Source organism: Athene noctua, chromosome 24 (genome assembly GCF_965140245.1).
Source record: "Athene noctua chromosome 24, bAthNoc1.hap1.1, whole genome shotgun sequence".
Lineage (NCBI taxonomy): Eukaryota > Metazoa > Chordata > Aves > Strigiformes > Strigidae > Athene > Athene noctua.
The window spans coordinates 3683247-3710350 of NC_134060.1; the positions used below are offsets into that span (position 1 = coordinate 3683247).

At 51.0% G+C, this 27104-nt stretch overlaps 1 protein-coding gene across 2 annotated transcripts in view; it reads right to left on the reverse strand.

Annotated features, from left to right (window-relative positions):
* Positions 1 to 7381: 7381 nt before the first annotated feature.
* Positions 7382 to 27104, reverse strand: part of RUNX3 (RUNX family transcription factor 3) — a 37545-nt gene continuing 17822 nt past the window's right edge. Inside the window, exons 4-6 of one of the 2 annotated variants that reach the window (XM_074926163.1) lie at positions 20099 to 20263; positions 9549 to 9597; positions 7382 to 8048 (exon numbers count right to left, since the gene is read on the reverse strand). In XM_074926163.1, coding sequence (XP_074782264.1) covers positions 7382 to 8048; positions 9549 to 9597; positions 20099 to 20263 — 881 coding nt within the window. The remainder of the gene's footprint in view (positions 8049 to 9548; positions 9598 to 20098; positions 20264 to 27104) is intronic. The other variant, XM_074926164.1, reaches the window with a different exon arrangement.

Sequence of the window (27104 nt, forward strand, 5' to 3'; positions counted from 1 at the left end):
GCACCACACACACACACACACACACAGAGTCCCGCCGGGATGCAGCCTCATCTCCCCTGTCCGCCTCGCCTGGCTTAATTAAAGCCCACTATCGCCCCTCCTAATGTGATTCCAAGGTTAATGAGGCCTCGCTCTCCATCCTCCCCTGCCCCGGCCCTTTGAAGTGGAGCAGCTTTCCTTGCCCTGTGTCTGACGGTGGTAGGAGGTGCTCAGTGGAGCGAGCTGGGATCCCAGCACCATGTCACTAACATTTTTAGCCTCTGTGGGTTAAGCCAAGACTAAAGACTCACAGCGCATGAGCCTATTTAAATTTAAACGCTTTTGATCTGGCCCAGCCCAACCTCTGCGCAAGAAAACACCTTCCCTGCATCTCAGCCTGCTGCTGTCAGGGAATTAACAGTTATACAGGTGACTTTGTTTGTGTGGCTTCAATAAAAATGAGTATGTTATTAAATAGCAGTCCTTGGCACATCAGGGTGCTTCTGGGCGGTTTCGAGATGTGGCAGCTGCTCTTGGGGCAGCTGCCACCCGAGCGGGGCAGCCAGGACTGGCGTGAGGGTTCGGGTGCCATCAGGATGCGTGTCCTGGTGACACGGTCCCACTTGGTGACATCTCTGCCCGGCGGGAGTGATTGAGGAGCCGATGGGGATCCAGGGAACTGGGTTTAAATCTGGCACTGGGAAAGACCCCTGAGCTCTGCAAAAGTATTTGGATGCTTAATTTCCGCTGGGGTTTTTTTGCCTGTTTTAGGCCCAAGTGCAGCCTTGATCCCAAACTGGCTTTAGGGAGAGATTTTCAAAGTGGGTATCTGGGATGGCATTGTAGAAGTGCCCCAGATCTACTAAAAGTGAACCCAAACAGTTCCAACTGGACCATTCTCCACCCAGGAGAGCCCTGGTGCACCCCGGGGAGCAGGATTAACCCTTGGAATCCCAAATCCCCCAGCAGCCCTGGCCTTGGCTGCCCCCTCCTCCCCACCAGCCAGTGTCCAAAGGCCGGGGGTGCCTCGGGGACAGCCCTTGCCCTGATTCCCTGCACGTGGGCTGGGCTGTCCCGGCCGGGAGCAAGCAGGCGCCGGGGAAAACAGGCATCCTGGCACGAGCCGAGCAGCGAGGATTTGTTTTTGGAGTCCTATTTATGGGAAAACACAGCCTGCATTTTTTTTTTTTTTTTAAATTTGAGAGTCTCCTCTGCAATACATGGATACATGGAAATATTTGGGGTTGATTTCAGCTGAATAAGTTGCAATTCAGGACTGGATGGTGGCATCAGGACTGGATGAACCTGAGGAGAAAGAGCTCAGCAGAGGAGCTATAGTGGACCTGAAAAACGAAACATCCTGGCTGCAGCTGAACAAAACAGCTCTTGTGACCCCGCAATGATGGCTTTATTGGGTTGGTTTTGTATTGCACCAAACTTGAGAAATTTTGAGTGATCAGGAATGAAGGATTGTTTTTTTGGGGTTTTACAGTTTGGGAACTGAACCAGTTCTCCACCCCTCCCCGCTCTTCTCCCAGTTCCCATCCTCGCCAAGCCTCTTGCCAGCCAGCACCGAAGAAACAGCCAGCTGAGGCTCGCTGCCAGCAGGTCCTGGCACGGCTGCGCATTTGCCCTTCACTGGCCTTGGTTTAACAGCTCCTGCCTTTTCCAGCCGGGTGGGAATGGCACCGGTCACCTCGCAGAGCCACTGAGCATCAGGGCTGGCCCCAGAGGGGTGGGAAGGCAGCAGAGCCCCAGCGAGGGCAGGAGAAGGGGGGGCAGCTCCGCTTTGGGGGGTGAGTTTTGAAGAGCTGTGAGAAGCAAAAGGGCTCATTTTTGTGCCTGTCTGGGAAAAAAAAACCCTCCCACCAACCCATATATATAAAATATATATATAAATATATATCTCCCCCAAGGCGCGAGGTCCCGCTGAGTAAGTAGATGTGAATGACGTGTAACCTAACACTTTCCCAGACACCCTAATGAATTTTCCATGTTTTCCACCATTTAGCTTCTAAATAGGCAGTATTCAAAAATAAAAATAAAAAAACCCCAACCTCAACAAACCACCCATCCTTTCCAGCGGGATGGCCCTGCAGCAGGATTAACCCCCCATGGATGCTCATGGATACGATGCCAAAAGCGGGAGCTGGTGACTCCGTTTCACACCGATCCAGGCGATGGGCAGATGAGGGGGGTTGATGTTTGCAGGTTTGGGGGGGTTCCCGGGGGTGCAGAAAGGGTGCTAGGTACCTCACAGGACTATTTCAGAGGAACAGGATTGTGCCTTAATGATGCAAAGTTCGTTAAGGGCTTGACGAGGGAAAAAGATGGTGTGGGCAAGGTGAGACCCCGTGGCGACTCCTTCCTTTATGTCCTGCGTAGCCTAGAAACTTTCTGCAAGTTGAAAGTTTATTTACAAAGACAGGCAGTTTGGACACACACAGACATTAAAATAGACGCTGGGGTTTAGAGTCTGGTCTGGAAAGAGAATACAATAAGATTTTTGCTGACACTTTTGTTAGCTCTGTTCTCAAAGGAAATATTCTTCACTTTTCCTAGGAGATTTTTTTAGCCCAAACCTCACTCAATTTAATATCTGAATGCTCAAAAAAAGTCATCCAAGCCCCAGTGATTTTTTTTTTTTCCCCCCTTTCAGTTTTCATTTTGCAAAAGAAAAACCAACCCTTTCTGCTCTGACTGCCCCACACTATTGCTTTCAGCCCTATTTTTCAGCATCCCCTGGAACAGTGGCAGCTCTCGGGTACTCTCTGGGACTCAGGACGGGCATCTGTGATGGCTCTCGGCTCTTGAAGGGCCTTTGGGACAGGCTGACGGCCCCCACATCCCACGCCGCCATGCTGGGGTCCAGCTTTCCCATTAAATTAGTGCAAAACGTGTGTATAAGCAAGATGCAGCCCCAGCATCCACAGAACGCTGGATCCTGTGCTTGGTAGGTGGCCCATATAAAAATAACGCCCACATAAACATAACACCCATCTGGCCCTCAGGTGCTGGGTACATTTAACACCATCAGCTCGCTGAGCTACCTGGGCCTCCCAGCTATATTTTAGCTGCTGCTGTGTCCCCCCAGCATGGGTTTGGTCCAGCATCGCCTGATCCAGCCACAGCCTCGCTCCCCAGCAGGCATCACCCCATCGGCATCAGCACCAAAACCACTTTGTTGAGGGGATGCACCCCTCGAAAGCCCCTTTTCCACGGGTGACCCAGCACGCCTTGGTTCAACAAAGCCCTTTTTATTTGTCCTCTTGTTCTTTTTCCTTTTCTTCTTCTTCTTCTGTCTTTTCACTGAGGCTTTAAGCGAGGCTGCGAGTAAAGCGCGGATCAATTTGGAATGGAAAGTTCCTGTAAATAATAGCTACACCTCGGGGTGTTTCCTCTCCCAGTAGCTGTGAAGAAAAGGCGGGCATGTCTAGGGTTTGACTTGAAACATATTCCCGCCGGCCAGGGCTGCAGAGCCCGGTTCTCACCCATATTAGCATTTATTGTGGTTTTGTTCGCGCTTTTCCTTTTCTTTTTTTTTTTTTCCTTTCTTTTTTTCTCTTTCTGTACAAACGCCGCTAAGGGCTACACTTACGGAGATGCTGCAAGGAAGGGGCAGAGCCTCAACCCCAGCACGTCTGCCCTGCTCGATGGGCAAGGCGCTGGCATCGCCCCGCCACGACACGCCTGGGGCCTCCGCTCATGAATAACGCCTGCGTTGAGTGGCTTGGCTCCTCGGGAGCCCCCAGCCTACAGCGCTATTGTAGGCTGGGATTTTTTTTTTAATTTTTGCCTTTCAGCTGTCATTTGGGTTCTGGAGGCGAGTGGTGAGTGCTAAGGGGTTTGAGTTTGGACCGCCTGGGAATTTGGGTCCTGTTTAAGATTTGCGCCGGAGCTTTGGTGTCTCGGGAAGCGGCGCGGCGATGACAGGAGGCAGTTGGGGTGTGGGGTGCTTGGCTGGAGATGCAGGGGGTCACCTGCCAGGTCTAGCTCGGAGCAGTGTGAGTGGTCCAGACCCACCTTGGAGACGCCTAAAGGGGTTTTCTCAGAGCTCACAGCCCAGGGGGTCCCCGCACCCATCCATCACCTCCCTGCATCCCTGTGAAGGCCCCTGGACCCCTTGCAATGCCTGCTCAGGCCAAACTGAGGTTAAAAGCAGCCACGAGGCCTCTGTCAGACCCCAGATCCAGGCACTGGGGTCCTCAGAGAGGTGCCAAAATTAGACCCTGGAGAAAGAGCGGCATGATGAACCTTCCTCTGTACCGGGGCACAGATCTGCTCCCCATAGCGAGAAGTGAGCAGGCGGAAGGCACCGGGGAGACTTGTAACCGTACGTTTATTATTCCACATGGAAAGTCATTAAAATGATTACACGGAGGCCTGACGATATAATCACGTACATTGGATAAGAACATTGACACCGATAATAGAAAAGCAGAGCTGACCACTTTGCTATGGCTTCGTACCAACGCGATTTCCACCCGCTCGCGGAGGAGCCCGGCTCTGTTCTCACTGATGCCAGCGCAGCAGAGACTCCTCCAGCAAGAGCTTCTTCCAATGACTTCAACAGGAGCAGACCCTCCTCTTCCTCTCCCTCCCTCCCCGCCTCCCCCCCTCCCCAGTGACAAGTGCTACAGGTTAAAAAGATGGGCTACATATTAAATATAGGGCATTACCTTCAAGTAGGGCTGGTATATTACAAATAACCACATTATTTGGTATCACTAGCATTTTTTTTTTAATGTCCATCGTAAGACACCATTAAAAAACCCAACAACTTTAGCCTTCTTTATCTACAAAGATCTTTGTTCTCATCTCCTTAGTTGTTTGTTGTTATTTTACCCTGCACATACAAGTATTAGAAGCATTATTAAGAATTGGATCCTTCAACACATTTAAGAATTATATTATTATAACAAATAAGACCAAAAATTAGATTTTATAGTTAAATATTCTGTGAGCCAGACAAAGGGGTTTTACTGTACAAGCAATTGTGCATTTTTTTAAAAAAAGCAAATTATAGTGCAAAGCAAAAAACATTGGCCTGTCTTGTGACCATTTGCATACAACAGAGGTGCATATATTTACACCTTCACATGACAATATGTCATAAAAACAACATTGTTGCCATTCTTTTTATTATTTTATTTTTTTTTAAATTCACTACGAACAGTCTTAAATTAACCCTAGTACTACGAATGCCTTGTTTTCTTTGTGCTTTCAATCAGTGGCGCAATCGGGTGATAAATGCATCAAAACACAGGCTGCTGTGGTCCAGTTTCTACAGCTGGCAAGCACCAGAGGGGTGCTCGCTGTCGCTAAGGCAAGTGAAGGTTGCAGTTTTGCTGGGGTAGGGTTTTTTATTATTATTATTGTTTAAAAGTTGTTCTTCTTGTTGCTTATTTAACTCGTGAGTGGTCATCGCAGCTTTCCAACTAAGCCAGGATGTCTTGCTCCAGTCTTGACGTGGTAGTGCAATTACAACGCTCTGTACCTCAACCGAGTGCTGACGAGCTGCCAACTGAGATTTGGTGAGAGGCGGCACGGCTGTAAGGGTGTAACTGAGACAGAGGGGCCGGGAGGGCAGCTGTGGGGTTTGAATTTTCTTATGTTCAAAAAAAAAAAATAAAAAGCTTGGTTACTGGTGGCACTGGGGGCTGGGGGCTGGCTGCATCCCCTTGCTGCAGGGTAGGCTCTGGAGAGCAGCAGGTACCACAGTTGTGTGCTCCCTGAGAACCTGCCCATGCATCCTCAGCTCTGCCAGCACGAGGAATCCCGAATCCAGCCTGAATTCCCACGCCAGCAGAAAGCACAGCTGGCTTGCGGGAAGAGACGTAACTCTGCGGCATGAGCCGGGCCACTAACCCAGCCTTGGGGGTCTCCTGCTGCCTCTCCCGCTGCCTATGGCCTCCCGTCACGGTCTCGTTCAGGTTGCAATCTCTTTGGTATCAGCTACGAGGGTGTGTGGTGCCTGGGAGACCTGGTTCCTCCAAACGGTGCGTGATGCAACCAGATACCGATGGGCTGGCGGTACCTTTAGTGCCCCTTCTTTGGCTTATGCATCTACAGCAAGCCTGGGGACGCTTGGGGGAACGCCAAGAGGGGTGAAGGGATGGAAAAGGCCAGATACCATTGCTTTACAATATTCCCACCACCGAGGGACTGAGTAGAAATTGCTCCTTTCTCCAAATCTCAGTTAGAGCTTTCAGTATGAACCGACAAGTGTGTGTCATTTCTGAATCAAAAAAGTCATCACGTGTCTGGGTGAAAACACGGGAAAGAATCATAGCAGAAATACGATGCTTTGCCACCAGCTGCACGTGTCGCCACTCAGAGAGGATGAAAGGAAGACCCAGAGACCGGTGGCAGGGTAATGCCAAAGGTTCCCAAGTCCCTGTTGCAGCTAATGCGCTTGGAAGTGCATCTCATGCATCTTGGATTGTCCTGAACGCCGCCTTCATTTCAGCCACCATCACTGAGATTTGCTAAGAGGAGCAAAGAATTGAATGGTGAGGTCAGGACAAAAGAGCAAACAAAACAAAACAAAACACGTCTCGTAAAAAGTACATCTCATGTAAACATACAGGAAAGGGGGGTCTGTCAGGCACGGGATCAGCCACGTTACTGTTTTAAAAATGACGACAACAACAAAAATGAACAATACAACCTCTGTCGTCAACAACAAATAATAATAATCACATCACAGCTCTTGTTCACATGGCTGATGCCGGCCGACCCGCGAGGAGCACGCAGCCCCCGCACGTGCCCGAGTCCCCGCGGTTGTGCTGTAAACCAGACTCTCACGTGCCGCGCGTCGTCCCGGAGCTCTTTGGTGGTCAGGGGCCCTACACTGGCTGGGAGGGAAGGAGAGGAGACAACGAGGGTTATTTTTTCTTTTTTTTTTTTTTTTTTTTTTTTTCAGTTCAGTCTTTCTGCATTGGCAGAGAGATGGCTTGGACAACTCCCTGGTCTTTTCTCTTCTCTGAAACATTTTGCAGAAGAAGGGTGAGCTTTTTGTAACTTCTGAATGCTTTGTGTGGGGAAGAGGTGCGAGTGAGATGACTGAGAAGTGTTCTGCAAGAAACAAACTTCTGATTCCATACGTCCTTTTGGTTTTTTCCCTATGTACAATCCACATGCTTAAAAGATACGAAAGGAACCACATCAAGCGACAAATTCAAGCCTCGTGGATGTTCATCTTGAAATGTAACGTAGGTCCCCGTCCATCTTCACTTGATGTTTGCCCGTGCTTGCATGCAGAGGATCCTGGTTTGCTTTTGGTTTGGGAGACTTTGGTTTACCTTTTCCCTAGGCATCATTTTGCTTTATTCACTACCAAAAGGAGTAGCGTAACGGTGGCTGATTAAGTTAAAGATACCGGTGCCCAGTTGAGTTCCTCCTAGTAGGGTCTCCAGACCGACTCATCCATCCTCCCAGTAGTTGTCATGGTCGTCGGTGAGTTACTGTGGCTCCCATCCGCATCCACCCCGTCGTTCTGATTGCCCAGGTTGGGATTCATTAAGTTGTTCCCTGCTGAGGCACTTGTACAAGAAGAGAGCATCCGGGTGGGAGAACGCTCACCGCCCGCCACCATGGAGAACTGGTAGGAGCCCGAGGACGTGCCGTAGTACAAATGGTAGGGAGAGGGGTTGGCCTGGAAGGGTCCACTTTGGTTTTGTGTGGAGCCGGGGTAGGGGGGTGGCAGGTAAGTGTGGTGGAAGCGCGTCGTGGTGGGCATGCTGGTCATGCTGATGCCCCCGATGCCTGTGGCGGAGGGTGTCGCGGTGTAAGGGAAGGCAGCGGACATGGCGCCGGGGTAATGCATCCGCGGGTCGGAGAACCTGGTCTCGGTGAGAGCCGGCAGCGTTGGGAAGGATCGATCGAACTGCCGGGGGTCAGAGAAGGGGCTCAGATCTGACGTGCCTGGTGGGGAGGGAGGAAGAAAGAGGGTGGTTAGAGCACTATCCTTGAGGCTTGTAGAGTTTGCCCTATAGCCTGGGCCATCCCCTGCCGAAGGAATTAAAATCAGAGGGAAAAGCATTGCTTGGATCTTCCAGGGAAGAGAGCTGGGGAACTTAAATATAAAAATCCTGAACCCATTTGTTTAAGTTGTTCCCATTTCCTGTCCTAAAATTTGTTGTTTCCTATCCAAGAAGGGACACGAGTAAGCTGACTTCTCTAGGGGTCTATTCATCTCTGGCAGATTAAAAAAACACACCCCATAAACACAGAAAAAAAATGTTTAGTCATTACATCAGCTGTGTAGTAAATAAATGGATGCAGGCCCCAGACGGCCAGTCCCTGAGATAGTCGGTGGTGTATATACACACACACGGAGACGGAGAGGAAAAGCTGGAGTCCAGACCAGCCAGCTAAGCCTTCTTGTGGGTGGCCTGTTCGTGCTGATACCATCAGGGGATGGGGCTGATAAACACACAGCTGAAAACTCCCAAGCTAGGAGCCACAACATCCCTCGGCTTGATTTCTCTGTGTATTTTTCTCCTTCCAAGAGGATAAAGGGAGTGAGAAATTCAGGCTTTCTTCTGCTGGGGGAAGGGAGACTTGGGTCAGCGTGGTGGGGACGTTACGCAGCTCCCTCGGATGCTGGAGCCCCCCCATGACTTTTCTTGTGGGAAGCCTGGGTTAGAGATGGGAATCCACACCAGCGGAGGTTTTGAGGACACAATTCTGTTCTGGGGCTCTCTCAGCTGTGCCGAGGCTGGTGCCATTCTCTTACAGAGCCCAGCACATCTGGCCTTGGCATATCTGAGAGAGAGAAATGAGTTTTGGTCTCCAAGGAGAGATGTGAAACCTCTGTCCTTGAGACCTCCATGGCCCACGCCAAGCTCTGTCAGTAGTTATGCAGGAGGACATGGATAGAAACACTGTGACTGTGCCTTTCTCAGACTTTTAACACCCCTCATGAGATGAAAATCTCTAGAAAGAGCAGTTCTAGCCCAAAGCGCTTGGCTGGTGCACCGAGCCCAAAGCTTTGGCCAGCTGGAAGTGGCTCTTCATCCTTCCTGTTTACTCCCAAGATCCCTATTTTCCCTTGTTAAAAGCAGGGGCATTGCGACTTTCTGCTTTGCCACTGGGATGTGATCTGGATGCAGCGACTTTTTTTTTGTCACTTTGGCTGAATTTTTAATCCACTCAGAGCGAGAAAATGTGTGAGATGAGTATGATAAACACGCTTGCTGGTTTTAGATATGCATATATATATACAGACACACACATTCATACGATTGTAGATTCGCTATGCATGCATAGGGATTTGTGTTTTATATATATTTATTATGATGAGGCATTCTTAACTTCTCAGGGCTGGTGTTCCAGGCCCTGCGGCATCTCCCCAGGAAAAAATACTTGAGCTAATCCCTTCCAGCTAACTAGTGGCAAGGGCATGCTCTTGGAGGTGCAGATAGGGAGGGGATTTGATCTGAACCCTCTTTCTCATCCCAGGTGAGTCCTTCAGCCATCAGCCGCTGGAAGGAGAAGGGGAGGGAAGGTTCCTCCCTCCCCTCCAGCCGTTTTGCGGGCGATCGGCAGCGCCTGCCTTCCCACGCAGGCTCCATGGAGGAGAAAGGCGGGGGAGCACCTGGTTTGTGAACGTGGCTGCGGCTTTGGTGCGAGATAAGAGAGGAGCAGCTCAAAGCTGTCACGAAGCACTGCTCTGCACACACCCGGGGCTGGCTGCAGCCGAGCCGAGCGTGGAAGTGGCTGCCTGGCCGCAGGGCCGCCCCTCTTGGATGCTGTGTGGAGGGGTAGCGTGCTTGGGCTGGCTAGAAAAGCACAACACTGAAAAAAAGGCTCACAGCTGACCAAGCCAACTTGATTTCACACCTCAGCCTGCCAGCAGGCCGCTCTGCCCCATCCCAAAGCCATGCTGCTGTGAAAGCAGCACCAAAACTGCTCTCAGGTGCCATGCGCTGAGGTTTGGAGATCAGCTCTGCAAGAAGCAGTTTGACCAGAGCCTGTAGCCTTATCGATTCAGTAGCATCCCAGCATAAGGTAGGACCACGGGACAAAATCCTGGCTGAACTTGGACTGGAGAGGAAAAAATGCTATTCTCTGAACACCTCCTCCCCACACACACGCAGCCCTGCCACTGCGGCCCACGCGCTGCGAGAAAGCGGTCGCAAAATTCCCCCCCCAGCCCCCAGAAAACCCGGCCTGCTGCTCGCTACCTTCCCGAGAGCAGATGACAATCTCCAGCGATCAGACCGTGCCTCCTTTCACATGTCTATAAATAATATTCTATAAAATGCAAATCGAAATAAAACGTAAGTGCTCAGGGCACATTTCCCTTTCCCTCTGTAACATACTCAAAGGTGGTTTTTTTTTAGAGGCTATGTTTTATTGGCCTGAACTTGCAATGTTTGGCAATGTGTCCTTGCTACTAATTCAGACACAAGTGTGTAAGAGTGTTAATTACAGGCCCTGTGCATGGAGCAGAGCACACAGTGGTACTGTTGGGTCTAGAGACGCTCCAGCTATTGCCTACAGAACAGGGGCGGGCAGCGGGCGAGCTCTCCGGGTGCCAGGCTTTGAGCCCGCCGGTCCCTGACCGCCAGCACTCCGAGGGCTGGGCCGCTATAAACCTGCGTGTGTGGGTGCGAATCCCTCGGAAAGCAAATCCCCTGGCTGTGCCCGCCCCGGCCGGTGCCCTGCAGGGCCCGTCGGGCAGCCAAATGACCGTGACCAACCGCTTTCATCCTCACTGGGCCCTGGGCTTAAAGTCTGGCTCAGAATCAAGCTCCAGCTTTCCCCGACCAGTCTGAGGCTAAAATAAAAAAAAACCCCAAACAACCCCCAAAACCAAAACCACTTGTGTATTTTGTCTCCGTGTTATCTGGGGGAGGGGAGGTGTTGGTGTTCGGCCTTCCCAGGCTGCGCAAACAGACACCAGGCGGGGTATAACGTTGGTCTCCGTTTTACCGTGCCCGGGGAGGCACAGCCCGCCCGTCCCCGCTCCCCGCCGCGACACCCAGGCCCGCCCGGGGCAGAGGCGGCCGTCGCCTGGCGGAGACCGGCCCCCCCCGCCGCCTACTCGTTAAACCACCGCCACGTTCCCCGCGGCCCGGCCCCGGCTCCGCGCAGGGCCCGGCCCGGGGGGCGGCGGCCGCCGGCTGAGGGGAAGCCCCGGGCGGGCCCGTCCCGCCGCCAGCAGGGGGCAGCGGCCGCCGGGCCCGCGGCGGGAGGCGGGCGGGAGGCGGCCGGTAGAGGGAGCCGCGGCCGCGCCGGCCTCGGGGCTGCGGGAGCGGGCGGGGGAGCGGGGCCCGGGCCGCCAGCGCCGCGGGGTTCGGCCGCCGCCTCAGCGCCATCCCCTCGGGTCTGCCCCTTCATCCTGCCTCCTTCACCTCAGGGCTGGCTACCCCTCCATCTCAGCTCCATTGCCTCGGGGCTCCCCCTCCACCACAACACTCTCGCCTGAGGGCTGCCCCTCCATCCTGCCTCCTTCACCTCAGGGCTGCCCTTCCAATCTCGGCTCCTTCACCTCCTCCATTTCAGTCCTCACCCCAGAGCTAGCTGCCCCTTCATCTCGGCTCCCTTGCCTCAGGGCTCCCGCTCCACCTCAGCACTCTCGCCTCAGGGCTGCCCCTCCGTGTCAGCTCCTTCACCTCAGGGCTGTCCCTCCATCTCAGCGCCCTCTCCTCAGGGCTGTCCCTCCATCTCAGCGCCCTCTCCTCAGGGCTGTCCCTCCATCTCAGCGCCCTCTCCTCAGGGCTGTCCCTCCATCTCAGCGCCCTCTCCTCAGGGCTGTCTGTCCATCTTGGCCCTCGCCTCGGGGCTTCCCCTCCACCTCAGGATCCAACACAGCCCCACACCTGCAGCTCTGCCCAGGGGCATCACCCCTCCTGCCCTGAAACCGAGGAGATCCACACTGAAACACCTCCAGCGAGATCCAAATAAAACAACGCTATTAATACCCTCCATAACCACCTAACTCAGCAGCAAAGCAACCCTCCATCACACTTAGCCAGCCATCAAACAGCAACCTGGAGCAAACAACGCGCTAAGCAAATGCCAGGGAAATAGGAGCGGGTGAAGTTGTACCCTCGGGCCCCACGCTCCCTTTGAAATCACAGCCGACCACGTACTTTAAAAATCCCGTCTCGCTGTCCCCTTCTCCAGCGCATCTCACACACACATCTGCGTGGTAGCGCTGCCTCGGAGGATTTACTACGGTTTGCCTCGCTTACTCGCCGTCCAGCCCCCATTTGCTTTTTTGGACCCTGGCAATCTGAGCTTGAGTATTTCAGTTGTCCAGTTGCCAATCAAAATATTTGAAGGAAATGTTTATTTTCTTCTCGAAATCACACCAGCTGCTGCACTAACTGAATAAGCCCATTTAGCTGTAAGAATTTAACCATTGTAAGAGTGAATTGAGTCCCCCAACTACTCCAAAATCTGACCCAATCTATCAGCGGAAATGTCAATGTTTTGGATGGGAGTTTGGGGAAGTGTGGAATGTGTATTAAATAAAAGCCATGTAAAGGTCAAAGCCCTGATTAGTAATGCCACTGTCTCCTCGTTAGGGCTGTGCTGCCCAGGGGACCATGGAGGCCAGGACACACCCCGTCATTTAATTGTGCAGCTGCAATTTGCACCTTTTGAGGACCCCCAAGTCCCCCCGCATGTGGAGCTGGATAGAAACAGACTTTCAAAGCCACTCAGCCCCTTTCTAGATTAAAAAAAACCCATGCTCAAACAACACAGCAGCTTTCTTTTCACCTTGGAGACAATATGGGTCTTTTCTTGGGTGGATGGCAAGGAGATAAACGCAAAAAGCCACCTCTGAGCGCCTGCATGGCGATGGGAGCTAAACCTCTGCCAGTTTGTGGCAGAGCCGGGCAGGGCAGCGAGGGCTGGTCATGAGCATGGAGGTGGGGAGGCTGATCCGAGAGGCTGCCGGCCACAGAGGTTTCTCTGGGTGTGTTCAGCCGCCTCCCTTAAGACCATGCTGGGTTTGGGAGCTGCCTCGGATGGAGGGAAACTGGTCCCTGCACCCTTGCTGGGTCAGGACTGGTGGATCTGCTCTGCGTTCCCTGGAGGCCTTCGGGCAGCTGAGGCAATGGACCCTGCAGGAGGTTTTAGGGACTAACAGCACTGCCATGCATCCATCCCAGAGAAGTGGTGGGGGTTTCCACTGCCTCCTAAGCCAGGAAAATATCTGTTCTGCTTAGAGAGAGGAAAGGGCAGCAAAAGCAAGGTCAGGACCTCTTCAGTGCTGCAGAAAGGGAAGAGGTGTGAGGGACAACTAAACAAGCAGCTCTGTGCGCAGAGCACGGCACCAGGGCTCGATGTACAGCAGTAGGAGATTATCAGATCATCTGGGGCTGTGCAGTGATGTAGGGAACCTGAGCAATTCCACAGCACCCAAGAGATCACTCTCTGGTCCCTGTTTTAGAGATGTGGGGAGCATGCAGTGGCTTATTCAGTAAGTCAGCAGTAAACTTAAGTAAGTGTGTATATTATGCAACACACAAAAATACTCATTGTGTGTGGTACACACAGAGAGAATAAAGGAAATTTAGAGGAAATTTGATAGTGTGGCACTCTCCAAGTGTATAGAATATATAAATATCTTCAGCCTGGCCATATATCACCATTTCATTTATATGCATATATGTGCCTTGCAAAATTGTAATGAAAAATATAGCCCGGGGGAAAAAAAACACCTTGTTTCCTGTCTTATGCCATGATGATTGACGACAATGTAAACACTAATGATACTTTATGCTTATGTATATAATACTCATGCATGTGTGAGATGGAGCGGGGACAGAAATTCTCTCTCTCTGTATATACCTTTGGCTATTTTTTTTTTACTAGTTTCTGTGATGCTTGGAACTCCGAGTTGTCTTTCAGCATTTTTCTGACCTCTCTTCCTCTCTGCTTCCTTCCCCAGATCATAACGGCTCCATGTGGGAGCACGGAGAGGCAGGTGGCCAAAGATGGAGAGAAGCTGCTCTGCATGGGAAGGTGCACAAGATGCATTTGATCTCTGAAGACCCAGCTCATCTCTAGAGCAGGCGCCGCTCTCGTCCCCACCCACGCATGCAGGCACGCTCTCACGCCTCTGTCACAAATGTTAACAAGTTCATTCGTTTCCAAGTCAGAGACAACTAAAAAAGAAAACGGCCCCTTCCTCCCACCCCACAAAAAATAGAGCAAAATTTATTTTGGGGGAGGAGGGGAGGTGTTGAAAAAAAATGAAGGTGTGATCAGCATCCGTTGTTACACGCCCATGGAGCAATTGTTCTGTATCTGATATAACCAGCTCGCGAACTGGGTGCAAGTACTTCCTCTGCAGAGTTTGAAAAAAAAAAAACCCAACAAAAAACAAACCCAAACCCCAAACCAAAACACAACACCACACACTTGCTTATCACAGCATCGCGAGGCACCACCTCAAGATTGCCGAGCACGTTTGCTGCTCAGTTTTCTAATTCTCTTCAAATACCGTGTGCTGCCGTGCAGACAGACGCTCAACCCCCAAACCTACTCCGGTGAGCATCGCAAACCTTAACTCCGCTCTCCTGGGTCCTCCCCCAGCACTTTCAGTCAGATCCCAAATATGCTGGGCAACAGCCTCCTGGTCTATACAGGCAGGCAGGGCAGAGAGGCAGGGAAATTCCCAGGTATTCCCAGCTCAGTGAATCATGAACCGCATCTTAACGTCCTCTGCAAACTCTTCAAGGTCTATTGGATGCTCCCAGCCATTTGTCAGACCCATCCTGCCCTTCTGGGGAGGACCCTGCTTCTAACGTCCAGTCTGGATTTATTCAGGGCCAGTTCAGCCCCATCTCCCGTGCCAGCACTGTCCTTCATAGCTTACATTAGCTCCTCTCCTCCCTGATGTTTACCCCCTGGATGTATTTATACAGAGCAATCAGCTCCGCTCCCAGCCTGCCTTTTGCTAGACTAAACAAGCCAGGCTCTCCCAGCTTCCTCTCCCGCAACAGCCTCTCTCTTCCCCTCGCCATCCCCAGAGCCCTCCTCTGCCCGCATCCCCCTGCCCGGCAGGAACCGCATCAGGCTCCATCCCACAAAGCTAATGAATAAGCTAACGGTGCTAATTGGAGCGGGTGGGTGGGCTGAACGGGAAACGCTCCCTTGATTGCAGACACTCCCTCTGGCCTGCCCGCGCTTTGCTCTTCACCTGTATTCAAAGGGTATTAAAAAAAATTAACAAGCCCTGACTACATAAAAGGAAGTTGCTGAATTTACAACCCCGCCTGAAGCTAGACCACCTTGCCTGCTGAGCAGGTTTGGACCAGGCCAAGTCTGCCATGGGAAACCCACTGCAGAGCAGCAGGCTGATAGGGGCGGCTGATGGGGCGATAGGAGGGGGGGCTCCAGCCCTGCTCTGCACCACAGCCCAGCAGCCTGGCAGTGCCCTCCTGCAGTGGGACCCCGGCCTGGAGGCTCCGTGAGGATCCCAGCAGAGCAAAAATCCCCTGTCAAAGGCACATGGCATCCCTGGAGCCTGAGGGAAATTCAGCCGGGCTCATTGATCTGCTACGTCGCTCATTTGCTATTTGTGGAAGTGCAGCTCCTCGGCACCCTGCGCTGAGGCTGGGAGACGAGGCGGCTGCACGGCAGCGGCAGAAGCAGCGGTGGCGGGTGCTTGGCCTCTCTCTTGGGGGAAGCTCCCGTCCAGCACTGGCCTGTGGTTCGTCTTTGACGGTTACACGCCAAATTCATTTAAGGGACATCCACTGCGCAGCGGGCAGTTGTAATTGAGAGGAGCAGAAAAGCAGTTTAAAGATAGGCACAGAAGCCTGCGGAGCCTGAAAGCAGGCAGGAAACCCATCTTAAGCGTGTTCCTTCCTTTGAGGCTGAAGCTGAATCCCACAATATGTTTTCTTCCCACTAATGCTTGCCTACCTTCCTTTGGAAACAATTTAGCCTCTGCCCATGGTAGAATGTTTTTATCCATTAAGAAACGGATATTTTAAAGAAACCATAAGTCGATCTGGACAGGGATTAGGAAGCAGCAATTCAGTGTATTTGCTGGGCCCATAATTCAGGACTTAACCTCAGAGCAGCCACGTTGCATTTCGGAAACAATAGGGCACTCACTGCCTATGCCAAGAGGCTTCTTAAAAGTAATGTAATCCTTTAAAAATGTATATTTAAAAAGAAAAAGAGAGAGAGAGAGAGAGAGAGTTGACTTTAAATGCATATGGTGAAGCATTCTGCTGATGACTGGCCTACGATAAAACCATTGCACTGGCTTCAAGTAATGGATTGGAAATCAAGCTGGTTAAAGCTGAGCTGTTTCCAGAGCAGGAGATACGAAAGCTCTTCACCAGCAAAGACAGTGTCTCCCAAACCGTTCAGCAGACACTAAGGCAGGGAGAGGCAGGATGAAGTTTGCAAAAGGATCCAGCGTTTACTGTTCTTGCTGTGAAGTCAAGGGAATTTGGTTTCACTGGAGCAGTATGAAGAGTGTGCAAGGGGATGTTAAGTGCATTAATCAAAACAGCTCGCTCTGTTACTGAGCAGATCAAATTTAAAATCACTTTGCAGTTGTCCTTGTGTACACAGGGTCCCTACATGTTGCCGGACAATGCACACACAATTGCTTTTGAGTGGCTGAAAATGTTTCCACTACAAAGCTAGAAGAGAGGAGCCGGCTGCATGGGCGGTCCTCCTCTGTTGTGTTGGGAATAAAATGGTTCAGTATGAACCACTGCTGGAACACGGGCAAGGGCAAAGCGTCGTGTGGAGGATTGGGAGCTGCTAGGACCATCCTGGTTCTCCCTGGGAGGACGCGTGTCTGTCACCATCCCACTTCCCCAGAGCAAGGGGGCCTCGAGAAGCAGCTGAAGGCAGGCAGAAGCAAGTTCCTTTAACCTCTTGCTTCACTTTTTGAGAGCTACTTGATGATTTTTTTGTTTTTTTTTAAGCTAGAAGACAAAACTTGAAAAGAAGCAAAGCACGCAAGGCTCTGGCTTCGCGTGCCCCGTAATAAGGAACCATTTCAAGCCATCCTAATGACAGCTTGGTGTCTCACTGTGGAGATGGGAGAGCTGGGATTTCAAAACCTCAGATTTTCCAGACCTCACTGGAGAAGTATTGGGCCAGATCCTCAGTGGGGGCAAATAGTTCTGCTCTGCTGAAGCCAGAGCACCAGCTGATGCTACATGAGGGTCTGCCCGTCCTACTTGCCTGGCTACTGGGCCAGATTCTCCTCACAGATACACAGGGGTGAACCCAGAATTACCCTATTTTTCCCCCAAAGCAGTGGAAAAGAGAATGAAATCTGTTGTGTGGAGGGATGCAAATGTCTGTCCTGTTTGCAGGCAGACATGGAAAGAGATTGGTTGCCCGTCTGCACAGGGTAAAGCAAGACTGAAGCCACTGGAATTCACTGACACTGGGCAGTGGGAAACCAGTCTGAGAGCAGGATCTGACCCGCTCGGCCACGGTGCTGAGCACACTCTCCTCCCATGTTTCCTGGCATGCCCTTCAGAAACGATCGGTTTTCTCTTACCGGGAGGTTTTTGGTTTGAGACCATTTAACCTCAGGATGATCATTTTACATGGGGGCTATTTATAACCTCACGGGGCTGCTTTACTGAAAGTCTACTGCAAACAGCTGAGGGCCAGATCCTTCTCCGATTTACACCAGCATCCTTGCTGTGATCTCCACCATGGCCACAGCCTTCACTCTCCAGGAAGAAAGCTTGGACTGGGCCAGAGCAAACACATCTCCAAAGGACCCCAATTCCTCCCAAAGATGAACGTTGTCTCCTACATGCCTGTGCTGTGTCCAGCGATCTGAGGCACCTGAATCCCCCCTCGGTGGCTGAGGCTGTTTCTGAGCATCTCGGCTCCCCAGCCTGGTTTTGCCAGAAGGGGATTAGGAAGTGTTTGTACAAACTGCTGGGTCAGCAGAACCAGGAGGCCAACCAACCTCCTGCACATGAGCTGAAGGCTGCTGGGCGTAGGTGATCATGGAGGGAAGACCCGCCTTTCTGCCTCTTGCTGGCCCCCTTTTAATCCCCGCACAGGGATGCAGGGATGCTAAAAACATTAAGGTTGGGAAGAACCCAGGTAAAGAGTAATGAGGGCCGGATGAACTCCAGCCTGCCCCGTTCGTCCCTCCTAACCGGTATCTCGTTATGCTTTTTGCTAATCGGCTTCTTGTGTGTGTTACCTAAGAACGTGCCAAGTCGTGAGAATTACAGGCCTGTTAACTCCTGTGTTATTCTTGGCATGGGCCAGGCTCCACTTGCTGGGGTAAAAATTATGATCTTTGTGAATAAGCCGTGTGTGTGTGTGAAAGAGGTGGGGGCTTTTTTTATTATTATTATGATTGGTTATAGTCAGCGTTGTGTCAAAAGGACAGGGCTGAGATTAAAATTACTGATCTGATTCTGCTGCCAGTTACGCTGGTAAGAACCCACAGTAATTTTAAGACGGTTCCTTCAACTTAGGAACAAGGGAGCCAAGAGCAGAGTGTGCACGAACTGCCTTTTGCAGCATTCCTGGTACTTTGGATTCACTCCGCAGGAATGATTTTAAATGGCTAATTTTGTGTGTCTCCACTCCTGCTGTCACTTGACATTTGGGAATTTGGCACGGGCGGTAGCTTGTGGCCAGTTTCATTTTTTTTCTTGTTGAATTTGTGTCATCACCTGATTCTTTGCTCCAAACGACGCTCTTCGGGTTTCTGGCACTGCAGGGGACTGTGCTAATTTAAAATACGCATCTTTTTTTTTCTTCCCCCAAGAATCTCTTTCTTTATTATGTAGCCAATGGGACGAGCCTATAAAAGTCTTTCTCTCTCTCCTTCTTGCCTTTTTTTAACAAAATTCAAACGATAATCCTACACAAAATGCCCGGGTTCTTCTCATAAACCGTGTTAATATCAATGAAAATTCCAAGCATAAATATTTGCATTTCAATGAGAAATAAATTAAATTTTCACTGTAATTTTGGGTTGGGAGGAGCGGGGGAGCTTTTACAGTTCGGGTAACGTTTTCAAACATGTTTCTGTGCCTGAGACACCTTCTTTGCCAATGACACTGAGGTTTTCAAACATCTACGTCACTTCTGAAAATGCAACACGAAGGCTTTTGGAGCTTTTCATATGAAACCTTCCAAGAAGGGCCATTTTCCACCATAACTCAAAATGCAAACAGTTTAAATACTATCCCTTAAATCTCCATTAGTAGTTCTACTGATTTTCAAGGGAAAACACCACCAAGATTAAAAATTCATGGAAAAAGAGCACGTCTCCCATGCAGACAGGAGAACGGTCTCTCTTAATACATCCCGATGGCATCTGGCTGAGCTGAGAAGAGCTGAGAAGTGCTGAAAGCCGGGAGCAACGAGGCAGCTGGACATTTTCAAATGCAATGCTCCGTTTGGAGCTGAAATTCAGGCGCATAGGAATTAACACACTGACCTCTCTCGGGTAACTGGTGGCAATTCCTAACTCTTTCCTGGCAACGAGTTAACGATGCAGATTCACGGGGAATGCCCGAGGGCTCAGCTATGCTGAGGGCAAATATGGGAAGAGCGAAGGCTCTGTGTGTGTGTGTGCGCACGCGTGCACCCATGCAGGTGTGCATACGTGTGGGGAATTATGCTGGAGCTGGGTGATGGATCACCAGACTTGGCATAAACACAATGCAACAAGATAAGAAACCATTTGGATTAGCATGTAAAGTATAATACACCCTTTCTAGTTGATGCTTAACCGTCTACACGGGTGCCTTCATGTCAAAGAAGCTACTGAGCTACTGGATTTAAAGTGTGTTGCTCTGATCTCCCTCATGTTCCTGCTGAAACTGCTCAGTTCTTCCTAAACCCCCATATCTAATGGTGCACAGAGCGAAATCACCTGGGTTTAAGATTCAGCAGCGATCTGCTGATTTAATGGGTGCAAAAAGGCTTCCAGAGTCAAGAAACCCAACCAAACCCCTCCCTAGCTTGTCCCCCAGGCAGGGCTCCTTACCCCGGGGAGAGCTGGACTCCAGCCCTAAATACAATCCCGAGGAAGCTGGCTCGGCCGGGACGGCTCCGCTCCCTGCCCGGCCGTGTCGGCAGCGAGGGTTCGGGGGGTGACGCCAGGCTGGGGCACCCAGCCAGTTACCTTGTATTGGAGTTTGAGCCTGGGACCCAAAGTGGCTTGGGGTGCTGAGGGATCCGCGGGGGTTGGGTGTTGTTGGGGTGACTCTCATGGACTGGCGCAGCCGTTCCAGCTCCCCGTAGCGGTCGGTGAAGGGTTTGGCTTGGTCTTCTAGCTTTTGTCTGTGCCCTGGAACATGATAAGAGAGTCTGATATCTAATCAGTTACTCTTTGGCTAGAGCACCCTGGTTACACACAAAATCGACGCAGCCTCCATATCTTCGCGGTTTGCTACTGTTCACAGATGGGTAATGTGTGGCAGCCCCAGCAGGGATCGGCTTCTCGGGGGGCTTTGCACAGCCCACGCGTGCGGGAAGGCCTCACGGTTCAGGCAGATGAAACCCACCAAAGAAGAGACACAGAACTGACCCACGTGGAAGGCCCCAGATGGTCCGGCAAGTCAGCATCCGATTAAGGAGCAGCGGTCGGGATGCCCAGTGCCGTGCCTGAGCGACCAGCCTACACCAGCCCTCGCTCGCTCTGAACAATGAGGGGAGACATGTGCAAGGCAGGAGAAACCCCATCTCCTGGCAGGGTGGTGATCGGGGAACCAGGAAAGGAAACACTGAAATTTAAATATTTTCTACGGCGTTTGCTCAATGCACAAAGAATAAACTCTCATCTTATTCCAGCCCCCTCCCCAGCTCTGCTCACCCAACGGGGTCAGAGCCAAGCGGGGCTGGAGAAAGCACAGGAGGAGGGGCAGGAACAGCCCGCCCTGGTACCGCACCTTGGCCATCTCACTTTGCTTCTTTCTGTTCCTCTTTTCCTACCCGTAAAATGGGGAGACTATTCACCTACCTCCTCTAGGCAGGGTAGCAACTAATGAGCATTTGTAAAGCACTCCCAGCTCCTTAGGTAGCAGCTGCTGGCACAGGGCAATAATTATTAAATTTATGCTAATTGTCCCGAGGCGAGAGGCGCATGAAATACACTTGATACATAACTTTCGCATTTTACTATATTAATCATCACCAAACGGCTTCACTCTCTCTGGGCCAGATTCCAGTCTCAGTTACACCCGCACAAAGCTGGAGGGACTCCAGAGAAGCCGGAGCTGCTTCAGTTTTACATCAGTGCCGGGTTCAGACCTTGGACTCTCCTTGCTCTTTACCTGCCGGAGCCAGACGGCCGTGCAACACCCCCAGCTCTTTGCACCTGCCATGAAAGGACCTTCCCAAGGTGGCAAACACCTTATCCCGGCATAATCGAGAGCAGAGCTCGGGGGCACTGGAGGTGTGCAGGCACGTCGGGGAGATAGGAGAGGAGCTGGGAAGAAACTCTTCTGCAGCTCTTCTGAGAGCTGGGCCTTATCAGATCCAGCCCTACGGCCCAACATCCATCAAGTCAAGCTCAGTTCTCAGTGGCTTTTAAGAAGAAAAGCGACACGTTTAAAAGGCAAAAGATGCAGCCACCTCTTGCTCGCACCCCCCTTCCCTTCCCCCCTCACATCTGCGTAGCGTGAGCTTAGTGTCAATTTATAGCAAAGTCACAGAAAGTCCCCAGACTTCCCCCTCTTTAAATCTGATGTCTGATATCTTCTGATCTCGCATTTGCTTGGCTCGTCGAGCTCAGGCTGCACTTGCCAGGCTGTCTGCGGAGACGCCGGATAGCTCGGACGGGAGGGGAGAGCATCGACTCCGGAGGGGATCTCACGCTCCCAGCTTAGCTCCCCGCCACGGCGGCGCTCCACGGGTGTCCCAACAGCAAACCGCCTCCAGCCACAGATTCTGAGGGGCTTTGACCCTCCCCTGGGAGCTCCACAACTGAGTGAACCCCACCATCCCCCCCCCAAACTCTATATTCCCCAGGCTCCCGCGTGTGTTAAAGTCCAAACCGAATGAAAACGTGCTGACGCCAGAGAGCAAAACTTGGTAAGGACGAGCTCCCAGCTGAAAGCACAACCCAGTGGTATTTTGAAAATGTATTTTCCCTGCTGTGTGAAGTAAACCAAAGAAACCTCAAATCAACACCCTAGACGATCTCTTCTAATCTCTGTGTGTCCCTAGGCCTTGGGGCATCTCCGCATTATCTGAGGGCCTTCAGAGACGTGAGCAGCATCTGTCACATGGTGTTTGTGCTTTCCCCAAGGGGAAAAGCATGTGCAGTGAGGTGTCTTGTTTTGATCCACATTTTATTATTTCAGTATACATTTGAGCGCGGAAGAAGAAAAATAGGTTTATGTTTTTCCTTTAACCAGTTTTCTGAAGTAGAGATTAGCAGAGAAGCCAAAAGGACTTCAAAGACCAAGTTCCACAGAAATTTAATGGAAATTAAATTCTCTGCCTTTATCTCAGCTGAAACCCTATCCTGCGGTAGTATCTGGCATGTGACGGAGAAAATCCTGAAAAATAAATCAAGTGATCTCTATGCTGATAATGTTTTTAAAGATTATTCAGCCGTACGACTTAACCAAGGGCTTCATGTGGCTGCATCATGCTGCACTGTGGTTGCTCCAGTCCCCACACTGTCTGAGCGCGGGCGCAGCCCCGTGGGGTTTTTAAGCCTCAAGTAAATAGCAGTGTTGTACTTACACCCTCTAAAAGGGGCTGGTTTGTGGGGAGACCCAGCAATTACCAGCAAAAACCCCAAAAACCTAAAACTATCCTGATAAAAAGAAAGTAGAAAACTTGATGCAAATATGAGTCAAGGCAAACACGGAGGCTCATTTAGGAGTGGAAGCCCAGAGGGGAGCTGCTGTGGGGTCAAGACCCTTCCCAGCTCTCCTAGACCCTCTCTGGTTTTTATCCCACCCCATCTCCACGGGTGGGACCCGGCAGTGCTAAACCATCTGAAACCAGGCAGCGAATGAGTTAAAAACCACCAACTTGGACTGCCAACCCTCCTTGGTACAGGCTGTCTCCCCAAGACTTCCTGCCACTTGTCACTTAGAGCTAGGGACGTCAGACTTTGTCACGCAAGAGAGAATCGCTATTAATGGGTTTCTTTCATCAGTACAACCTGAGCTTTTTAATTTCTGCAGCGGTTGGCTTCATTAAAAGCCCTTCCCCATCTACCCACAGCTGTCACGGAGAGGAAACCAATGCCGTCAAGTGAACAATAGCTCATACCTTAGAGAAGAGGAAGGTGGTTTCTAGCTTAACCCAAGGACTGACTCAAAGCCTCCTGAAGCCAGTGGGTGGATTTTTCAATCGACTTCAAACAGCTGCAGTCCTCATCCTAAGAAATCTGTGTGAGAAGTCTTAATCACCCTGACCTCTGAATTTTGGGGCACGAAACCCGCTGTTGGGTTGGAGATTTCACACTGTATTTCCAGCTGTGCCAGCACTGGCTTGCAGGTTAATATTTATGGAAATGACAGTCCTTAGTACTATAAAATGATGGCAGCTACTGACCTTAGGCACTTTCTGTAAACAGAGCAAGGATTTTAACGCTGGATCGGGTTTCTGAATCAGTTAACTCCGATATTGAACATGACATGATGTAAACACTGACAGATCACCTACGATCCTGATGTAATAACAAGATCTGTATCAGCATATCAAACAAACGATCCCATTGAACACTTCCCAGCTGGAAGAGCCGACATGAATTTGACACTTTAGGCCAGTAATAAGAAGCATACTGGAAGTTTTGGGTGTTTCCTTGGACTGCAGACAGCGAAACAGTGTGTGCCGCACTGGAGCTCAGGCCCTCAAAGCTATGATTTAAAGACATGCTTTCTGCATTAAAACATTTAAAGACCAAACAGACCCTGCTCTTCCTTCTAGGAGTGTGTAACCTGATGTGGCTTCCGAAGCTGGGACCTGCATGGGGTTTCCAGGCAGTGGGGGGGTGTCCAGGGTGTTCACCAAAAGCAGTTTATTTCCCCAGATTACCATGATGCAGAATATAATGTTGAGCAAAGGTAGAAAGGGGCTTTGGGAACTTCATGGCTAGAGTGGTGCCAAAATCTCAGAGCTGGCAGATTTGATTTGAAAAAAACACTCTCTGGGGTGTCTGGGGGTCTCTGATTGATCTGTGTTTAGGTGTAGATGGGGTTACAGTCGGGAGAGACATGGAGCTGCACAGCCTGCTCCCTGACTTCGCGGGTTTGGATTCAGGTGACACGTTTGTCCCCGTCCCCCGCTGTATCCCCGTGCTACCAAAGGACGGGAGAGCAGATGGTGGGAAGTGGCTTGGCCCTCCCCAGGCGTCTTGCTGCGAAACGCTGGCGGCAAGCTGGAGCGAAGGAAACGCGGAGCGATTCAGCTCGAGGGGGGGGATGTTCATTAACACACACATTTGCAGATCATTTCCTTAGCTCCACCGAGGAGGAGACAAGAACCAGGAGATGGTAGCGTGGGCTGGGGCAGCAGCTGGAGCCGAGCCATCAGTGGCTGCAGAGGCCCCCACTCTTCCACCTTCAAAGCAAGGTCTGAGCATCCCACCAGCAAGCTCCCCCCATCCTCCACCCAAGGCTCTGCTCAAATATTTACAAGCCAAACTCCATGGCTTGGCCAAGCAGGAGCTCACCAGAGCAGCCCGTGCAGCCATGCACACACAACCCTGTGCCTTAGTCTCTACATGTCCGTGAGAATGGACCACAAGAAAGCAATCAGCAGTGGATAAAACTCTGGCTCAATGCGCAAAACACCTTTCAAATCCCTCCTGTAGCCCTCAAAATAGGTACTTCAGACAGCCACGCCAATCCTCTACAGAGGGTTGAATTTTTTCCCAGTCTGAGTCTCGGCTAGACTATCAAGTCCCAGCATGTGCTCCAGAAACAAGCCACATGTGAAACTCCTGTGTTATGGGAACAGCGGGCCTGTCCCTTTCAGCAGATGTTGGGTGGTTTCATCTTTGCACACCTATAACACAAGACATGAACATCCCTCAGGTTTTCCCTGGAAACCCACCTCCGGCTCAAAACTCGCCATGGGAAATTCCCGGCCAAGAAGAATTTGGTGGAGCCCCACGGCCAGTGAAAGAGGGAGGGGAGGGCAGTGTGGAGACAGGAACCGAGCTGCCCGCAGTGCCGGCAGCTGGAGGGGACTCAAACATGACGTCTCCGTGGAAGATGATGGAGATGTCCACCGAGCTCCGGTGAACGGCAGCAGCCAGCAAGTGCCAACACTACTTCAACCCACTTCTAAAAGTTGAAGCCCAGAAGTTCACAGGAGGGAGCAGAAGGAAAATGTTAGAGGAAACCGTCTCTTCTGCTGCCGAACAAAGTCAAGCACAGATAACTCATTATTCACATGTTTGAAGTTGGCCTGCTTACGCCATTTGGAAAGAGAATCAGTCACGGCGAGGCTTTGCTTTGGTTTCCTCTGGCTTTCGTGAGACACTACCGCTACTGTCTTTCTCCAGCTTGGAGAGAAAGGGGAGTGTGTCGCAATGCGCCTCGGCTCGCATGTCCTGGCAGAGGATTTACACCGACTTCAACAACGAAAGGAAAATAATATTTAAGGGGGTGGGGGAGAGAATTTACAAAAAAAAAAAAAAAAAAGGCTGCTAATTTATAAAGCTTTTTTAGCTGGTGGTGGTCTGAGATGAATTGGCTGCCTCTAAAAGGATGAAAATAAATATCCCTCTTTTTGAAGGAAATAGGCTGGCTCCCGGCCAGCTGGCAGGCAGCACAGAGATATGTTGCATTTACAGTAGGTTTTTTACTGTCTGAAGCTCCAGCAGCGGGAGAGATGTTCATTCGAGGCAGCCTGGTATTGATTAACTGGCTTTGCAAGCCCCTAATCTCCTCTCACTTACGGGTTAGTCCCTCGACTTTGTCTCTGCCTCTCTCCCTGCCCACCCTGTGACGAGAGGCCTTGCAAGTGGGGCAGCTTCTGATAAATCCTGTTGTGGCCTTTTATTATACCGGGAACCCCCAAAACTTAAGCCCTCTGGAAGGAAAACAAAGCAGAGCGTTAATTAAGATATTTAAACAGAAATCTAGGGTAGCATTTCCAAAAGCTCCTGGGATGAGAGAACCGTGGCCTGCCTTCAAATCAAAAGGAACCTCACACCTAAATCTCTATGTAACTTCAGCACAAATCCCTGAGGGACATGGGCTCCCCATTCCCAGGGTTTCAGCAGAGAGACTTGAGTCTTTCTGGCTTTGCAAAGGAATTTAAAGCACTTTACAGCACAGGGAGAGGTGGGGGCATTCTCAGCAATCGACAGGGTAAAATTAACCAGGTTTAAGCATTTAGCCCACTTGTGCCTTGCTGAAAATCCCCGCAAGCGCTTTCCTTCATCTTTCCCTCCTTAAAGACCTCTGAAAACCCGACCCCGAGGCTGCAGAGTGAACTAGGTGGTTTTTAGAAGTTTTGATTCACAGATCTGAAAATTTCACCCCGTGTGTCACAAACTAGCAGATCTGTGCACATCTGCGGGAAATACAGCAGCTTTCATAGCAGGGTGCAAAAACCACTGGCCTTGCTGACTTCTCTGCAGTTGCTCCCATTTCCAGGAAGGCAAAATTCACTTATGGGCTGTGATCCAGTGCTCACGAAATTAGGCAAAGCCCCTGATTCAAAGATTTCAAAGCTGGGTGCTTGGGGAGGAAGCAGACAGATCTCAAGCACATCCAGCTGGTATTGCCTCAGTCACGTCTGAGATCAGATTTTCGAGTGTGTATATTAGCTGTCGCTGCATAGATCAGTGGAGTGATGCCAATTTCCAGTGAGTTAATGCCTGCTATCTAACAACCTGAAATGGGACCTGCGTGGTACCAGTATAGCTGGTTTTTCCCAGTGAACAACCAGTTCCATTAGGGCAAGCACATCAAATTCCTTTGGGTGACACTGGTTAGGGATACTCTGCCCAGGATGGGGAGGCCCATCTGCTGGGTTCAGACCTGTGAGAGGAATGTGCCGTGGCACAGCTCATGGAGATGAGATGGACCCGATGCTGCGGGGCCATGCGGCAGCCACCTGGGTAGAGCAGCGTCCTCGGTAACACAGCGCAACCCGGATCAGACCCAACCTTTCCCAAGGTTTGAGGATGCCGAGCGCTGGGTTTCCCCTTC